Source organism: Apium graveolens, unplaced genomic scaffold (genome assembly GCF_009905375.1).
Source record: "Apium graveolens cultivar Ventura unplaced genomic scaffold, ASM990537v1 ctg7803, whole genome shotgun sequence".
Lineage (NCBI taxonomy): Eukaryota > Viridiplantae > Streptophyta > Magnoliopsida > Apiales > Apiaceae > Apium > Apium graveolens.
Window position 1 is genome coordinate 1,381 of NW_027420644.1, and position 15,845 is coordinate 17,225.

Genomic DNA, 15,845 nt, shown 5'->3' on the forward strand with positions numbered 1-15,845 from the left:
TACAGTCGATTTGCAGTCCGCCTTACTTTCATTAGCAACTGTCCCAGCTTATCATTAACCCACAAAAACTCTCCTTTCATTACAATCTTGTTTCCCTCCTCTGATAGTTGTCCTAAGCTAATAATATTGTTGCAAAGTGATGGGATGTAATATACCTCTTGTAGATACCTTATTTCACCATTTTTGCACTTGAGGGGTATCAAACCTCTTCCTTTGATTGTCACTTTAGAACCATCTCCAAACCTTACTTCTCCTGTCACGCTTTCATCCAATTTGCTAAACTTAGACCGTTGGCCCGTCATGTGATTACTTGCTCCATTATCGAGATACCAAACATTAGAATCAGCATATCTACCTTTGTCCTGCTTTAATTTCGGTACAATATTTTTCTTCGTTCAACAACATCATGCTCTGTGTATCCTCCTCTCCAGACTCAGCCAAGAGTAATGTGAGTTCTTCACCATCAGTATCCACCTGTGATAAGTTAGCTTCCATTTTTGGTTCTTTTTCTCGTTTTGGCTTTCGACTCTGCCATATAGTGACCATATACGTGACAATTATAGCACTTTATACGACTTTTGTCACGTCCCCAGCGACCCCGTGGGTTTGCAGATCCATCTGTTCCTCCTCTATTAGAACGTTTTTGCCATTCTTCCTTAGTCAGCAAGAGTTTCTCCTCATTTCTTTCGCTCTTCAACCATTCTTCTTTTGTCAATAGCAGTTGATCGCTCCTTTTATCAGTTTGCCCTTTCAGCCGCTCCTCGTGCGCTTTGAGAGATCCAACTGCCTCTTCTACAGACATTTTCTCAAGATCTCCAAATTGCTCTATCGTGGACGCAATTTGTAAGAACTTCGATGGGACTGCACGAAGTAATTTCTTCACAATGTAAGATTCACTCACCTCTTCTCCCAAAGCACGGATATTTACACGAGCCCATTCATCTTCATGTAGAAATCATCAAGCGGATCACTGTCCTTCATACTCATAGCTTCGAACTCCGCTTTCAAGGTTTGATCCGAGCTTTCTTTACTCGATCTGCACCTTGACACAAGGTCTTGATTGCAACCCAGGCTTCCTTTGCCGTCCTTTTGTCAGCCAAGGACAACAATACATCCTCAGGCACCCCTTGATAAATCATAGCAAGTGCCACCTTGTCAATCTTGTCCTCAAATTTGATCTTGGGATCACTAGATTCAATAGTGTCCCACACCCCATGTGCTTGCATAAACACTCTCATTTTCATGGACCAAGCAGTATAGTTCTCCCTTGTCAACGTTGGATAACTCAAACCAACAGACCCTCCCTTGAGTTTATTACCATCCATTATAGCTGTCTTTAATACACCAGATCGAGTATTGGCTCCCAAGCTCTGATACCACTTTGTAGAGCCCAGAAACGTTTTACTCAAATGTATATTGTAAGTCTGCGGAATAATCAACACACATACAGATGAGCCAAAGCTCGGTTTTTGTATTTATTGAATAAAATGCTTGCTTACAATGTGAAACCACTCAATTATCATATGAGTGTAGAAAGGAACTAAATAGCTAAACATACAGCAGTGATTGAGACAAATCAGGAACTCTCCTATTTTAACTCCACTCCTGTATCAACTCCTAAATCAACGCTAACAACCACGACCTAAACTTGCTGCCTCAAATAAATCAGTGACAAATTTATTTGCAGATATAGTAAATAAGCAATAAATAAATAAAACAAGTTTAGATTATATTCTAACAAAAGACTCTTTCTCCACCAACTTTTACCTACCAATTGTTGCCAATATAATATTGGTAAGTAAAGACTATTTATCTACTATTAAAGCACATTTACCTACACTTGTCATTGGTAGGAAAAAGTAAAATTTCTTGTACATATTGGATTTGTAAAAGGTTGTGAAGGGGGCATGGAGTTTTGATCAGAGTCCACACGTTTGTCACATGCTAGGAAATGAGGAGAATGCTAATATTGATCGATTGAACAAGATGGACATTTGGGTCCAGGTGTATGATATGCCTACTGGGATGTTATTGTCGAGAATCCTTCAGAGTGTGGGGAATCATGTTGGACCATTCATTAAAACAGATCCATTATATATAAATGGAGGATGGAAGCAGTATATGAGGACTTGGGTAGCATTGGATATTGAGAAACCAATCAAACGGCGAATGAAGTTGAAACGAGAGAATGGAAGTTGTCATTGGATAATTTTTAAATATGAACGACTGTGTACATTTTGTTTTATTTGCGGTCAACTTGGACATTCTGATAGGGATTGTGAAGTGGCATACGCAAATCCAACAAAAGTGATTGAGAGAGTCTATGGGGCGTGGTTACGTGCTCCAAGTAATAATATGAGACCCCAAAGCTTGGGATCAAAATGGGTACATAATGGTGGTAATGAAGCTCAGAATAAGTGGTCGGACGACAAGGAGATTGCGGCAGAAACAATTCCGGGTAAAGAAACCGTCATGGCTAATTTCATGGAGACAGATGGCAAGGTGTGCGAAATTTTTGGGGGGATGTAGTAATTCGAATTGCTCAGTGAAATATACGGGATATGCATAATCAAGAGGATGCTGAAGTTTTGGGATCGATTGAGGCAGTTAGAGGGAATTTGAAAAAGAAAATAGTTGTAATGGATATGAAGCGTAAAAGGAGTGATTCAAAAGAAAATGTGGAGATAAATAAGGGAGATAAATTTTTGGATAATATTATTTTGGTTGATGGGCCAAAAAATGGATTGGAGGCGGGTCTTGGTTACTAAGCCCGCCTAGGACAATGAGTTTCTTAGCCTGGAATTATCGTGGGTTGGGTAAATTACGGACAATTCGTTTCTTTAAAGAAGTTACCCAACCAAAAAAGCCAAATATTATTTTTCTATCAGAAACTTTAGTTAAAGAGAATAAAATAAAGGAGTTATGTAAAATTATTAATTTTGCTGAGTACGTAGTAGTGGATGTGCATGGGCGTAGTGGCGGGCTCGCTTTGCTGTGGAAAAACAAAGATGGTTGTAGGGTGAGGAAAATTACAAGGAATTATATCGATGTGGAAGTGGAGAATGAGCAATTAGGATGATGGCGTTATACAGGGTTTTTTGGCTATCCGGAGAGGGCGTAGGCGAGAATCACGATTGAAGGAATTGGCAAGGAAATTCGTGTTGCCTTGGTGCATCATCGGGGATTTTAATGATATGATGTATGAAGATGAAAAGAGAGGAGGGCGAAAGCCGCCGTATAGCTTACTAACAGGTTTTCAGGAAACTTTGAATGAGTGTGAGTTGCGAGATTTAAGGTTTAAGGGAGAAAAAATATAATTGGGAAAGATTAAGGGGGCCGCCAAACTGGATCCAAGAAAGATTGGACAGAGGTGTAGCGACTTAAAGCTGGTGTACGTTATTCCCAACAGCAGAAGTGTAGGTCATCGATGTCGCGACCTCAGATAATTTGCCACTATATTTACATTTAAATAAAAAGGTATATCCACATAAAGGGAAAAGGTTTAAATTTGAGAATACTTGGATTCGGGAACAAGAGAGTCGAAATATATCAAAGAATGGATGGGAAGTATCAGGGGGAGATATATCATGGAGAAAATTCGGATATGTGGTCTTAGGTTGCAAGAATGGGGAGGAGGTATTAGAGCTAAGTTCAAACTGCAGTTGCAAGAATGTAGAAGATTATTGAAGCAGCTACGGTTGAGAAGGGATAGAAATGGTGTGTGGCGATATAACGAAGTAAGGGAGGAGTATTTAAAGCTATTGGAGAGGCAGGATATTTATTGGAAGCAACGAGCAAAGCAACACTGGTTGCGAGAAGGAGATAAAAATACACGATTTATTCATAAATTCGCATCGACTAGGAGAAGGAATAATAAGATTGATCGTATTAAAAATATAGAAGGAAATTGGCAGGAGTCAGTAGAAGGGGTACAGAGTGTTATTGAGGGGTATTTTACAGAGTTATTTAAGTCCTCAAATACAGATGGACAGCTGTCTATAGAGAGGAAGTGAAGCAATTCACGAATGCCGAGAATGAAGACCTGGTGAGAGAAGTGACAAGCGAAGAAGTTTGAGAAGCGGTATTTGCAATGCATCCGGACAAGGCATGTGGTACGGATGGATTAAACCCCGCGTTTTACCGGGTATTTTGGAGTATAGTTGAGCATGATGTTGCGTTTTTATCGTAGATTTATACAAACAAGAGAGCTGGTATGTGGTGTGAATGAAGCCTCAATTTGTCTAATTCCGAAAGTTAAGGTGCCTAAATCGATGGGGGATCTTCGACCTATATCTTTGTGCAATGTCTTAGTGAGAATTTTGTCGAAGGTGATGGCCAATCGATTGAAAAAGTGTTTAAGTTCTATTATCTTTGATAAATAAAGTGCTTTTACTGAAGGACGTTTATTGACAGACAATGCCTTAATTGCATTCGAACTTAATCACTATATGAAAATAAAACGCAAGGAAGAATAGGTGTGGCGAGACTAAAAATAGATATTTCGAAGGCTTATGACCGATTGGAGTGGGGGTTTGTTCGAAACATGATTATCAGATTTGGTTTTAGTGATTTATGGATTCCAATAGTGATGCATTTTATTACGTTTGTGTCATATAAATTCGTGCACAGTGGGGAGGAGTTTGGACATGTCATACCGCAACGGGGACTTCGCCAGGGCGATCCAATTTCACCGTATGTATACATCATGTGTGCGGAGGGGCTGAGTTCGATAATTCGATGAAATGAGGAGTATGGTTTATTACATGGCTGTAAAATTGCGAGAGGAGCTCCAGTTATTTCGCATCTTTTATTTGAGGATGATTCTTACTTCTTTTTCCGAGAAAATGTTGGTGAGGCTGGGGTTATGAACAATATTTTGGAGAGATATGAGGGGATATCGGCTCAGGTGATAAACTTCAGTAAATCAACCCTTTTCTTTTCCATAAATACTAGTCAAGAGAACCGAAGAATTATATGTGACACATTGGGAGTACAGGAAAGTGAGAATCGAGGCAAGTACTTAGGTATGCCTATGAGAGTGGGTAGGAATAAGCAAGGGGTGTTTGGTTTTTTAGTGGATAGGGTGGAACATAAGTTGCAAGCATGGGGTGGGCAGAATATATCGAAGGATGGGAAAGTCACATTGCTCAAAACAGAAGCTCAAGCCATCCCTAATTTCTGGATGAGCTTGCTACTGCTACCTGGAGAGATATATGATGAACTTGAGAAGCGGATGAATGCATACTGGTGGGGTGGAGGTGGTGAAAAGCGGGGTATTCGATTGATGACATGAGATCGTTTGTGTGAAATTAAAGAAGCTGGGGCCCTGGGTTTTCGAAAGTTGCGTGATTTTAATATAGCCATGTTAGCTAAACAGGCTTGGAGATTGGTCAATAATTTAGACTCACTCGTTATGGAACTTATGAAAGCTAGGTATTATGCTCACACGGACCTTTTGAACGCTGATATAGGAACAAATCCATCATATATGTGGCGTAGCATATTCGCTGCACAGCAGGTTATACGCCAAGGGTGTAGGAGAAAGATTGAAAATGGGGTGTAGGAGAAAGATTGAAAATGGTAGAGACACGAATATGGGGAGCAATCCGTGGTTACCATGTGAAATGAATGGATACATGTCGAGTACTGCATATGATGAGCTTCAAGATGCTACTGTGAGTGTTTTGATGACAAAAATTGATGTCTATGTGGCAAAAAATCGAAGTTTAATATCTCTTTTTACATCACCTAAATGAAAATATTCGATGTCTATGTGGCAAAAAATCGAAGTTTAATATCTCTTTTTACATCACCTAAATGAAAATATTCGATGTCTATGTGGCAAAAATATAGCTCGGTATATGTTTAATATGTTGTAATAGGTGTAATTTACTTATTAAATTATTTATTTCTAAAACTTTTTGTAAAAAAAATAATGCATGGACATGAGCCAGTTTTCCAGAACTGATGTTTAAGCATGTAAAGAAATCGGGTTATGGCCGATGTCTAGAATAGACATCACCGACATCAACATGGCTTGCCAAACAGCATAGATATCGGCCAAAAATTGATGTTTATGAACATTTTTCTTGTTGTGATTGAATATATTTAAGCACATTTTACAAAATCTAAAAGAACCAATGTGATTTAGATTCCCTCATAATACACGAAAAAAATAATAGATAATAGGATTTTTATATATCTACCCTTGTGGTGCTATAATTAACATGTCAAGTATCTCTCGCATAAAGAATGTTTATAATAATGAAACACATTTTTTACAAGAATAATACAATGGGATTTAGATTCCCTGATAGTACGAGCAATAAACATTACATACTAGAAAATAAACATTAGATACTAGGTTTTGTGTATACGAACCCTTGTGTTGCTATAACTAAGATATCAATTATGTCTTGGGTATAGAATGTCTGCCATAATAAAACACATTTTTTACAAGAATTGCACAAGTAGTAGTGGAGCAGGTGGTTTAATAATTAAAAAGACAAGTAAAGAACTCCACTAGGGTTTACATCAGGTGCTTTCGACACAAACAAATTTAGTTCACCTATTTTATTAGGATTGGTTCCCCAAAGGATCTTATTTATAATTAATATTTGTCAAAAATGTTAACAAATAATTGTTATTTATGAAAAAATTTACAAGTTTTACAAACAATTGTCACAAAAAAAGAGTAAATGAACTTTTTTTGTAGCAAATTGAAAGCTAGTTTTAGATTAATTAAATTGATTTTTAAAGTGTTGTAATTTTAAGGGATATATTTATCATTTACAAATGTCTTTTAATTATTCAAAGTCCTCTGGAATCACAAAACCGTTTGGATTGACATAGTAATTAGGGTCGTTTTACAAAAAAACTAGTGTACAGCTTCCATCTTTGCCATTGTCACGCCTGTACCTAGCCTTTTTATTCAGTCCCACTAAAAGGAATTTAGGTAGAGGATTGATGATGACCTATATATGATGGGATTTAATTGTAATTTGTATCCTAAAATTTTTATTGAAGCATAAAATTGTATGGAAACTTTTAGTAAAATGATTAGTACTGCCATAAATATAAATACTAGACTGTATAGAGTGTAAACAAAGAATAACTAAGCTGCTAGCTAATTTCACTAAATGAAAAACTAATAAGAGCATCTCCAATGCCTTAGAAAAATTATCTATGTGGAGTCTAGGTGGCATTTAAATGGCAATATTTAGAGATTATGTAAAATTTGAAGCACTCCAACAATACTTCCCCTTAACAAAAATTATAGATAATCATATTTGGTTGGCTAAATTTGTAGAACCACTAAATTCTTTAGGTATAATTTTGATATAATATTTATACATAATATCATTGGAGTCTTCAACCTTATCCTTAGCTAAAATTTTACATAATTGTCATATATCATGTTTTAGCTAAAATTTTTACTAATTACTATTGGAGATGCTCTAACTCAAGAGATAGCATCACATTCATGCACAAAGAAAATTAAATACTAAAGTGGCCACCACAAACTAGATACATGTTTTATCTCCCCCTTTTTCCTAAATAAACTAAAACAGTAAGACCTATTCTAGCTGCATACCAACAGGTATAAGCACACGTATATGCAGCTAACTTATTAAAAAACTAGTCACAAGGAAATACCTAAATAAATGATTACGTTTAGATTAAATAAATAATCCAACAAACTCCCCCTCAATCTAAACCTGATTAAGATCCTTGACTCCCAGCAAACCAAGCATCTTTTCAATAACATACTGGGTTTCTTGCAAAATCAATGGCAGACCTATTATCAATATAAATCACAACTGGACCAGCATTAATATTTGTAATTTGACTCAGTAGCCTGTGCAACCATATTCCTTGACATACTGCAAGCCATAAAGGCTTCACATGAAGATAGATCCACACATCTTTACTTTTGAGACACCCATGTGATCAACGATTCATCCAGATAAAACACCATGCGACCTATTCTTTTCCTGTCCATAGCATCTCCTGCAAGATCACTATCCGAGAATCCAAACAACATATAATTTCCTCATCCTTTGTTGTAAACCAACCCATAATTTAGTGTTGCCTTTACATACCTCATAATTCTCTTAACAACATTTTTATGTAGCATAGTAGGCCTCTCCATGAATCTGCTCACCACCCCAAATGCATATGCAATATCTGGGCGTGAATGTACCAAGTACCTCAAATTACCCACTATACTTTAAACTCTGTAGAGTTAATTGCATTCCTATTTTTATCCTTATGTAACTAAATCTTTGGCTCCATCGGAAACTTTACTGGATTGCAATCGGACATACCAGCCTTCTCGAGTATCCTGTTTGCTATGCCACCTGTTTTAACTCGATATAACTCTTCTTGATTGACTTCTATACCAAGGTAATAACTTAACTTCCCAAGGTCTGCTATCTCAAATTCTATACCCCATCTGCCACTTTAAACTTAACAATGTTTCTCCACATTTGTACCCGTAATCATCAAGTCATCAAACTAGACGCGCCTATGATCAGTAACTCCTATCCTTCTTTCTTTATGTACCACAGCATGCCCCAAAGGACATTTGATATACCAAGCTTCTCGAGACATTTATTTAAATGAGTATACCAAGCTCGTAGAGCTTGTCTCAATCTATACAGAGCCTTGAACAACTTGTAAATTTTTCGCTCTCCTTTTCCATCACATAACCTTCCGGCTGATTCACATACACCACTTCATAAAGTTTACCATTTAAAAAAGCTGACTTGATGTCTAAAATGCTGGAATTCCTATAGTTTTTTGCTGCTAATGCTAACAAAAGTCGTACCATTTTCATCCTTGTTACCGGAGCGAAAGACCTCTTCAAAATCAATGCCATATTTTTGCACATACCCTTTTGTGACTAACCTCGCCTTGTGCTTCCGAATTTTCCCAGCCGTGTCTCGTTTCACTTTGTATACCCACTTCAAATCAATTGCCGTGTGACCTGGTGGCAAATCAGTTAGTTCTCATGTCTTATTTCGCTCTATTGCTTCAATTTCACAATCCATTAACTGCTTTCAACAAGTTTCTTTAGCTACTTGACTATAGCGAACTGGTTCATCAATACTTTCTAGTAATAATTCAAAGCCAATTCTTCAACTAGCTAGATCTCCTCGGTCTCTTTGTAAATATCACTGAGGAGTCCTGAAGTTCTATGGTGGTTCACTGCCATCATATGTTCTTCGAGGGTAAAATGATCACCAGTTGTGTTTACTCGAATTAATTGTGATTGATAAACGGATTTGGATTCCTAGATTTTCCATATTAATTTATTATTTTCTAATTAGGTTAATTCAAACTTCTCTCAAATCTTATTGTCTAGTTCGCCTGATTTAAATTGTTAGGGTTTTAAAAATTCATAATTTATGTGGATCGACCTGTATTTGCTACATTAACCGCTGTGCACTTGAAGTTATTTTTACACATCATTTATTTTATTAGATTTACACATTAATTTTTATTTTTTTATCTCCTTCAATTTTCATTTTGATCATTTTTTAAACATCTGTCAAATATTACCGTTAGTGCTAGACTTTTTAACATTTTCAGGAATGAAATTATATGTCGTTCCAATTTTCAAAAGTTGATTTGGGCTCATTAGAATTTATCAAAACTTTCATAAGTGTGCAGTTATATTAATATCATTAATAGCCTTTTGTAGGTAATTGGCTCCTCTGTCTCTTTTTCTTTCTTGTTACCCTTATCAAAATCCTTTTGGTACTTTCAAATTCATATGTTGTTCCATGTATTTAGCAAGCTCACATCTTTTTTTTAACTACTAATTAACATTAAGTAACTCTCCTTCAAAGTAATCATATATTCTATATTTTTGATATTTTAGTTTTCAGCTTATTCATCTCTAACATTATGAGTTTTAAAATAATATCAGTATTAACACTAAAAATAACTCTGTGTACCTTATCAGCCAGGACTAACATCTTTATGAGAATAGTATTGGCTGCCCAACATTTATTTTTTGTGAGTATAACTTGCTTGATCCCTTGTCAATATTTAGATTTTTTGCACAAAGTTTTAAAATGTCCCATTCCATCATAATTATAGCATTTAATCTCCGACTGGTCAAATTTTATAAAATTGTCTCCTTCTTATCCCTTGAATTGTACCCGATCAGACCTTGGTCCTCTCTTTCAATAGTTGTCTTTCCTATATGAATTTCTACATTCCATCTTCTTAAAGCCTTTCACAACCATAGAGACCATCTATACTTGACATCGGATTCGTCATAGTTGCATTAGAGTTTGATTCTTGACCTTGCCATCTATATTAGAGCATTAAGGTAACTTCTTCTCGGACCCTCTGTTGTCTTCTTCAATACGAAGCCTAACAATAAGATCCTCCATAGACATCTCCTTTCGCTTGTGCTTAAGGTAGTTCTTGAAATCTTTCCATCCAGGTGGAAGCTTTTCATAAGAGCAGCAACTTGGAAAGACTCACTTATGACCATTCCCTCCACATGAATGTCATGAATGATCACCTGCAGTTCCTGCACCTGACTGACCACCGTCTTAGAGTCTGCCATCTTATAATCAAGAAAGCGGCCAACAATCCACTTCTTTGCCCCAGCGTCCTCGGTTTTATACTTATGGTCAAGTGACTCCCATAAGACCTTAGTTGTTGGCTTCGCGCTGTATACGTTATACAAAGGGTCAGACAAACAATTTAACACATAGTTCCGACAGATGTAGTCGGTAGTGCTTCCAAGCATCAGCAACATACACAGTCTGCATGTTACTCTCAAGCAGTGACCAACAGCGGTTCTTCCTTAAGGAAGCGATCCATATGCAACGTGGTCAGTATAAAAGTGCATCTTTTGTTGCCAATATTTGAAGTTCGTTCCGTTGAACTTCTCAGGTTTTTCAGCATGTTGTAGCAGGCACAATTAACATAACAGGTGCAGCAGGCGCCACAGGTGGAACATATGGTACGTGCATCTGTACTACAGGTGTATGCACACCAGTAGGCACCACAGGTATGATCGGAGGAGTGAATCATGCCGATGTCTGTCCAAGAGGAATACTAAACTATCCAATGATAGTGTGTCCCACAGGCACATATCCCGAAGGCACATGTCCAACAGGCGTTTGACCCCCATCAGATCGTACGATCCGTGCGTTAGGGTTAATCGGCTGCTGGTGAACCCCATCAGATCCAGTGATCTGTGCGTTGGGATCAGCCGTCATGTTCATCGAATCGTTCACAGTTTGGTTCTCCATCGATCTGTTTCTCAACAAAACAAGCAGATACAGATGTATCAGTCACAGATGTATATAAAATAAATAGCTTTAAGATTGTGAACACAATCTGCGATTAATACATATAATCAAACAAATGTGTGCGTGAGTAAACGAAATCAAACAGAGGAAGAAAAGATATAAACAGAAGAGAGATCCTCGAGTCCAGTTGAAACTGTCTCCTTAAAGCTATTTCGTCTCTCACCGTATGTGCGAGTCGATAGCCTCCCAGGATAAAACGAGGTAGCGGCGGCGTTACGGATAACGAGCACCTTTAGCGAGCTTGAACGGGTACGAAACTATCACCGAGAGAGAGAGAGAGAGTTTTGTGTTTAAAGGGCGAATATGTTTTTAGTGTGTCTAACCCTAACGCCTTGAGGTGTTTATATAGATGTAGATAGACTTGTGCGCTACCTCTCCTTTTCCATAATTAAATATCATTAAATATGGAATCGGTGTGTAATACTTGCAAGCTACTCTATTCCATAAATAATCTGAAACAGAATCAGATTAAATATATCAAGACATACCCCATATCAATTAATCTGAAACAAAATCAAATTAATTTATGCCATAATATTTGAGCCAAATTCTAATGGAAAATAATAATTCCATATTAAGAGAATATCATCATATCTCACACATCTTTTAGTCATAATGCTCAAAATATGACTTACCAATATGGGACTTATACCCATATTTTCCAACAGTAATTTTCTCGAATTTAGTACTTTTGCCAAAAATTGGAGAAACTTTTTGGCCAATAAAATTATTTGACACTCCTAAATTCAACAATTCTATTCAAATTTAGTTTAATTTTTTTGTAATGTTGTATTATATTTTTATTATGCATAGCTAGGCTAACCTTCACCTCTACCTTGATAAATAACCTGTATGGGTATCTTAACTTATATTTTGGACATCAATAGGTTTGAGACTATAGAACAATTTTAATGTTTCCCTCTAATCATGCATGCAATAAATTAGGTGTTGTGAGAATCCAAACTTGTTCAGATCTTTTTTTTCTTTTAAGTATGTGAAGTTCAGAGTTTAAGGTAACAACATAATTTTAAAAAAACTGGACACTACAAGAAATCAGCCATTTCCTACCAGCGTTTGGTAGGAAATGGCCCAAATCTGGTTGGAAAAGGGGTCAATTCCTACCAACGAACCTGGTGGGAAATGCTCAAGTCAGAATTGCTACTTGTTAGGAATGATGCTTGTATCTAAATGGTCACACTTGTCAAGTGGCTGCCCATTGTGGCGTGCCACATGGTCGACCACGTCACATGCCATGTTAGCTGCCACGTGATACAAATTGGGGTTAATTGTTGATCAGCGACATGTGGACCCATCCCGTGTCCTGCACACGTGTCCAGGCACATTGCAACGTGTCCAGACACGTGCCACGTGTCCATGGCAGGTGGTAATTAACACATAAAAAATCTTTTTCCTACCAGAATTGGTAGGTTTTGAGTGAGTATTTCCTACCATAATTGGTACCTTTTGATTTACCAATGGTAGATTTTATGTCAGGAGACATGACGATCAGCATTTCCTACCAATCATTTCCTATCACTGTTTAGCTTGACTGTGGTAGGAAATACTTTGAATGTGGTAGGGAAATGGCTTCAATGTGATAGGAAATGTTGGACAGTTTTAAAAAAAAAGTTATTTTATTGATATCAATGTAGAACAAGTTGTACATAAATTAATAGCTAAATCATAAGCATACAACAATAACCAAAATTGAAAATTTTATCATTAACCACGATCCAGACATATCCCCATTGTAACATAAAAAAGAAAAAGTTACATCTCATGATAATTGCATATTCGAAATAACATTTCATTACATCAATTAATAGATGTTTCAAAAATTTAGACTAGTCATCTTCAAGTTCTCATCTCTGTTGAATCATTTTCCTTCATTCTTTGAAATTCTTCATTATCATTGTTGAATCATTTGCCTACATTCTTTGTGATTTTTCCATTTTCGTCTTTGCTTGTTTCATTGCCTTGATGTAGAGTGAATAAAATCTACATAAGAAGAGTAATAAATATTAGTAGTCATTAACACACATAAACAATTAATACATGTAGTAAAAAATAATGAATTAAATACATAAATGAATCAAAATTAAAAATATGTTAAAAATATTGAAATGCATACACATATAGGAGATGGTTAAAATGAAGAAGATGAAAATATTTACCAAAAGAAAAGAAGAATATAGAGAAATTATGAAATGAAATTTTGGTGGAGTAGATGAAATTGAAAGTGAAAAGAGGAAGATAGTGCTTTATAGGTTCAAATCACCTATTTTCTACCAATATTGGTATGTTATGGGTTCATGCTCAATTTTTAAATTTTTGGGTTAATTTTGGCTCCGTATTTGAAATTTTCATTTTTGATTTTGGCTCCACATTTGAATTTTTTTGAAATTAAGGTTCATTTCCTACCAATATTGGTAGGTTTTGAATTTGGCGAAAATTTTGAATTTTTTATTTTGGCTCAATATTTGAAATTTTTTGGTTTTGGCTACATGTTTGAAATTTTTCAGGGAAACTAAAGTTCAATTCCTACCATATTGATAGGTTTTGAGTTGGATATTTTTTTTTTGAATTTTTTCGTTTCCCTCCAAATTTAACAATTTTGATCTTGCTTTCATGTTTAAAATTTTAATGAAACTACAACAATATAGGTAGGTAATGGGGTTTAACGATTTTTTTAAAATTTTTAATGCAAGTGCAATTATTAAAAAAATTAAATATTAAATAAATTGAAATATCAATATAGGACTAAATACTAGTAAAATTGACTAGTCAAACTAATGGTTCACTCTTAAAATGGGTAAAAAAAATACATTTATTTTTTTACAAAACTTTTATCATATCACCAGAATATATAGATCTTGATATCCGTACGATTGGGTCATTCATTAAAATGTTTTAAAAAAATCAAAATATCAATATGAGAATAAACATTTGTAACAAGTACTATTAAAATAATTGGTTGATTGTTAAAATAACATACAAAATAAATTAATTTTTTTCAAAGGATTTTGTCATGTCACTAAAAATATAGATATTAATATCTGTATGTTTGGATAATTTATAAATATTTTAAAAAAATGAAACATCAATCACGGACTAAACACTAGTAAGAAAAATTAGTTAAACTACTGGCTGACTATTAAATAGCAAACTGACTACTGGCTGACTATTAAAATAGCAAACTGAATATCTTGTTTTCTAATAATTTTATCATATCACTAAAATATATATATCTTGAAATCCGCACCGTTGGATCCTTTATAATTTCTTTTATAAAAATGAAAACATAAATATGGGACTAAACAATAGTTGGAAGTATTATTCAAAATATTGGTTGATTGTTAAAATAACAAGGAAAATAAATTTATTTTCTCTAAAATTTTTGTGATAGCACTAAAGTTTATAGATCTTGATATTCCTACTGTTGGATCATTTATAAATAATTTTTTTAAAAAAAGAAATGCTCAAACTATGGTTGACTATTAAGATAGAAAATTAAATATATTTATTTATTTCCAAAATTTGTTCATATCACTAAGAATATATATATATATATGTTGACATCTATACGGTTAGATCATTCATAAAAATTTTAAAAAAATCGACACATCAATAGGACTAAATGCTAGTTAGACGATCTAGTCAAAGTACCGGTTGACTCTTAAAATAGAAAACTAGATATATTTATTTTTTTACAAAACTTTTATCATATCACTAAAATATATAGATCTTGATATCCGTACGATTGGGTCATTCATAAAAAAGTTTTAAAAACATGAATATGGGATTTCAACACTAGTTGGAAGTACTATTCAAAATATTGATTGATTGCTAAAATAACAAGCAAAATCAATTTATATTTTTCTAAAATAATTTTCATGTCACTAGAACATATAATCTTAACATCCGTACTGTTGGATCATTTTAAATATTTTTTAAAAAATCGAAATATTAATATGATACTAAATCCTAATTAGAAGAACTAGTTAAACTACTGGTTAACTGCTAAACTAACAAACCAAATACATTTATTTTTTTTAATAAATTTGTCATATCACTAAAATATGTAGATCTTGAAATGCGTCATGAATATGAGACTAAACACTAGTTATAAGTACTATTCAAACAATTGGTTGATTGTTAAAATAACAATAAAATACATTGATTTTTTTCAAAAGAATTTAATGTCACTAGAACATATAGATCTTAACAACCGTATGATTAGATTATTAGTAAATATTTTTTATAAAATCAAAACATGAATATGGTAATACCCGCTAGTTACAAGAACTGGTCAAACTACTAAAATAGCAAACTGAACACATTTATTTTTTCCTAATAAGTTTGTCATATCATTAAATTATATAGATGTTGACATCCATATGGTTGGATCATTCATAAATAATTTTAAAAAATTAAAACATGAATACGGGACTAAACACTAGTTAGAAGTAGTAATCAAATAATCGGTTGATTGTTAAAATAACAAAC

At 34.7% G+C, this 15,845-nt stretch overlaps 1 protein-coding gene across 1 annotated transcript; it reads right to left on the reverse strand.

The window, feature by feature from the left end:
- Positions 1-484: 484 nt before the first annotated feature.
- LOC141704404 (uncharacterized) lies at positions 485-1,325 on the reverse strand. The gene is made up of 2 exons (XM_074507647.1): positions 1,043-1,325; positions 485-942 (listed from the first exon to the last, which is right to left on the reverse strand). The coding sequence occupies exons 1-2, from the start codon at positions 1,323-1,325 to the stop codon at positions 485-487; spliced, it is 741 nt and encodes a 246-aa protein (XP_074363748.1).
- Positions 1,326-15,845: the final 14,520 nt, after the last annotated feature.

What these genes read in the sequence shown, in the direction of transcription:
- LOC141704404 (XM_074507647.1), bottom strand. Translation starts at nt 1,325, where the DNA reads ATGGATGGTAATAAACTCAAGGGAGGGTCTGTTGGTTTGAGTTATCCA. An exon ending in AATCAAGACCTTGTGTCAAG is followed by an intron (nt 943 to 1,042) that starts GTGCAGATCGAG and finishes TTCTACATGAAG; the next exon opens with ATGAATGGGCTCGTGTAAAT.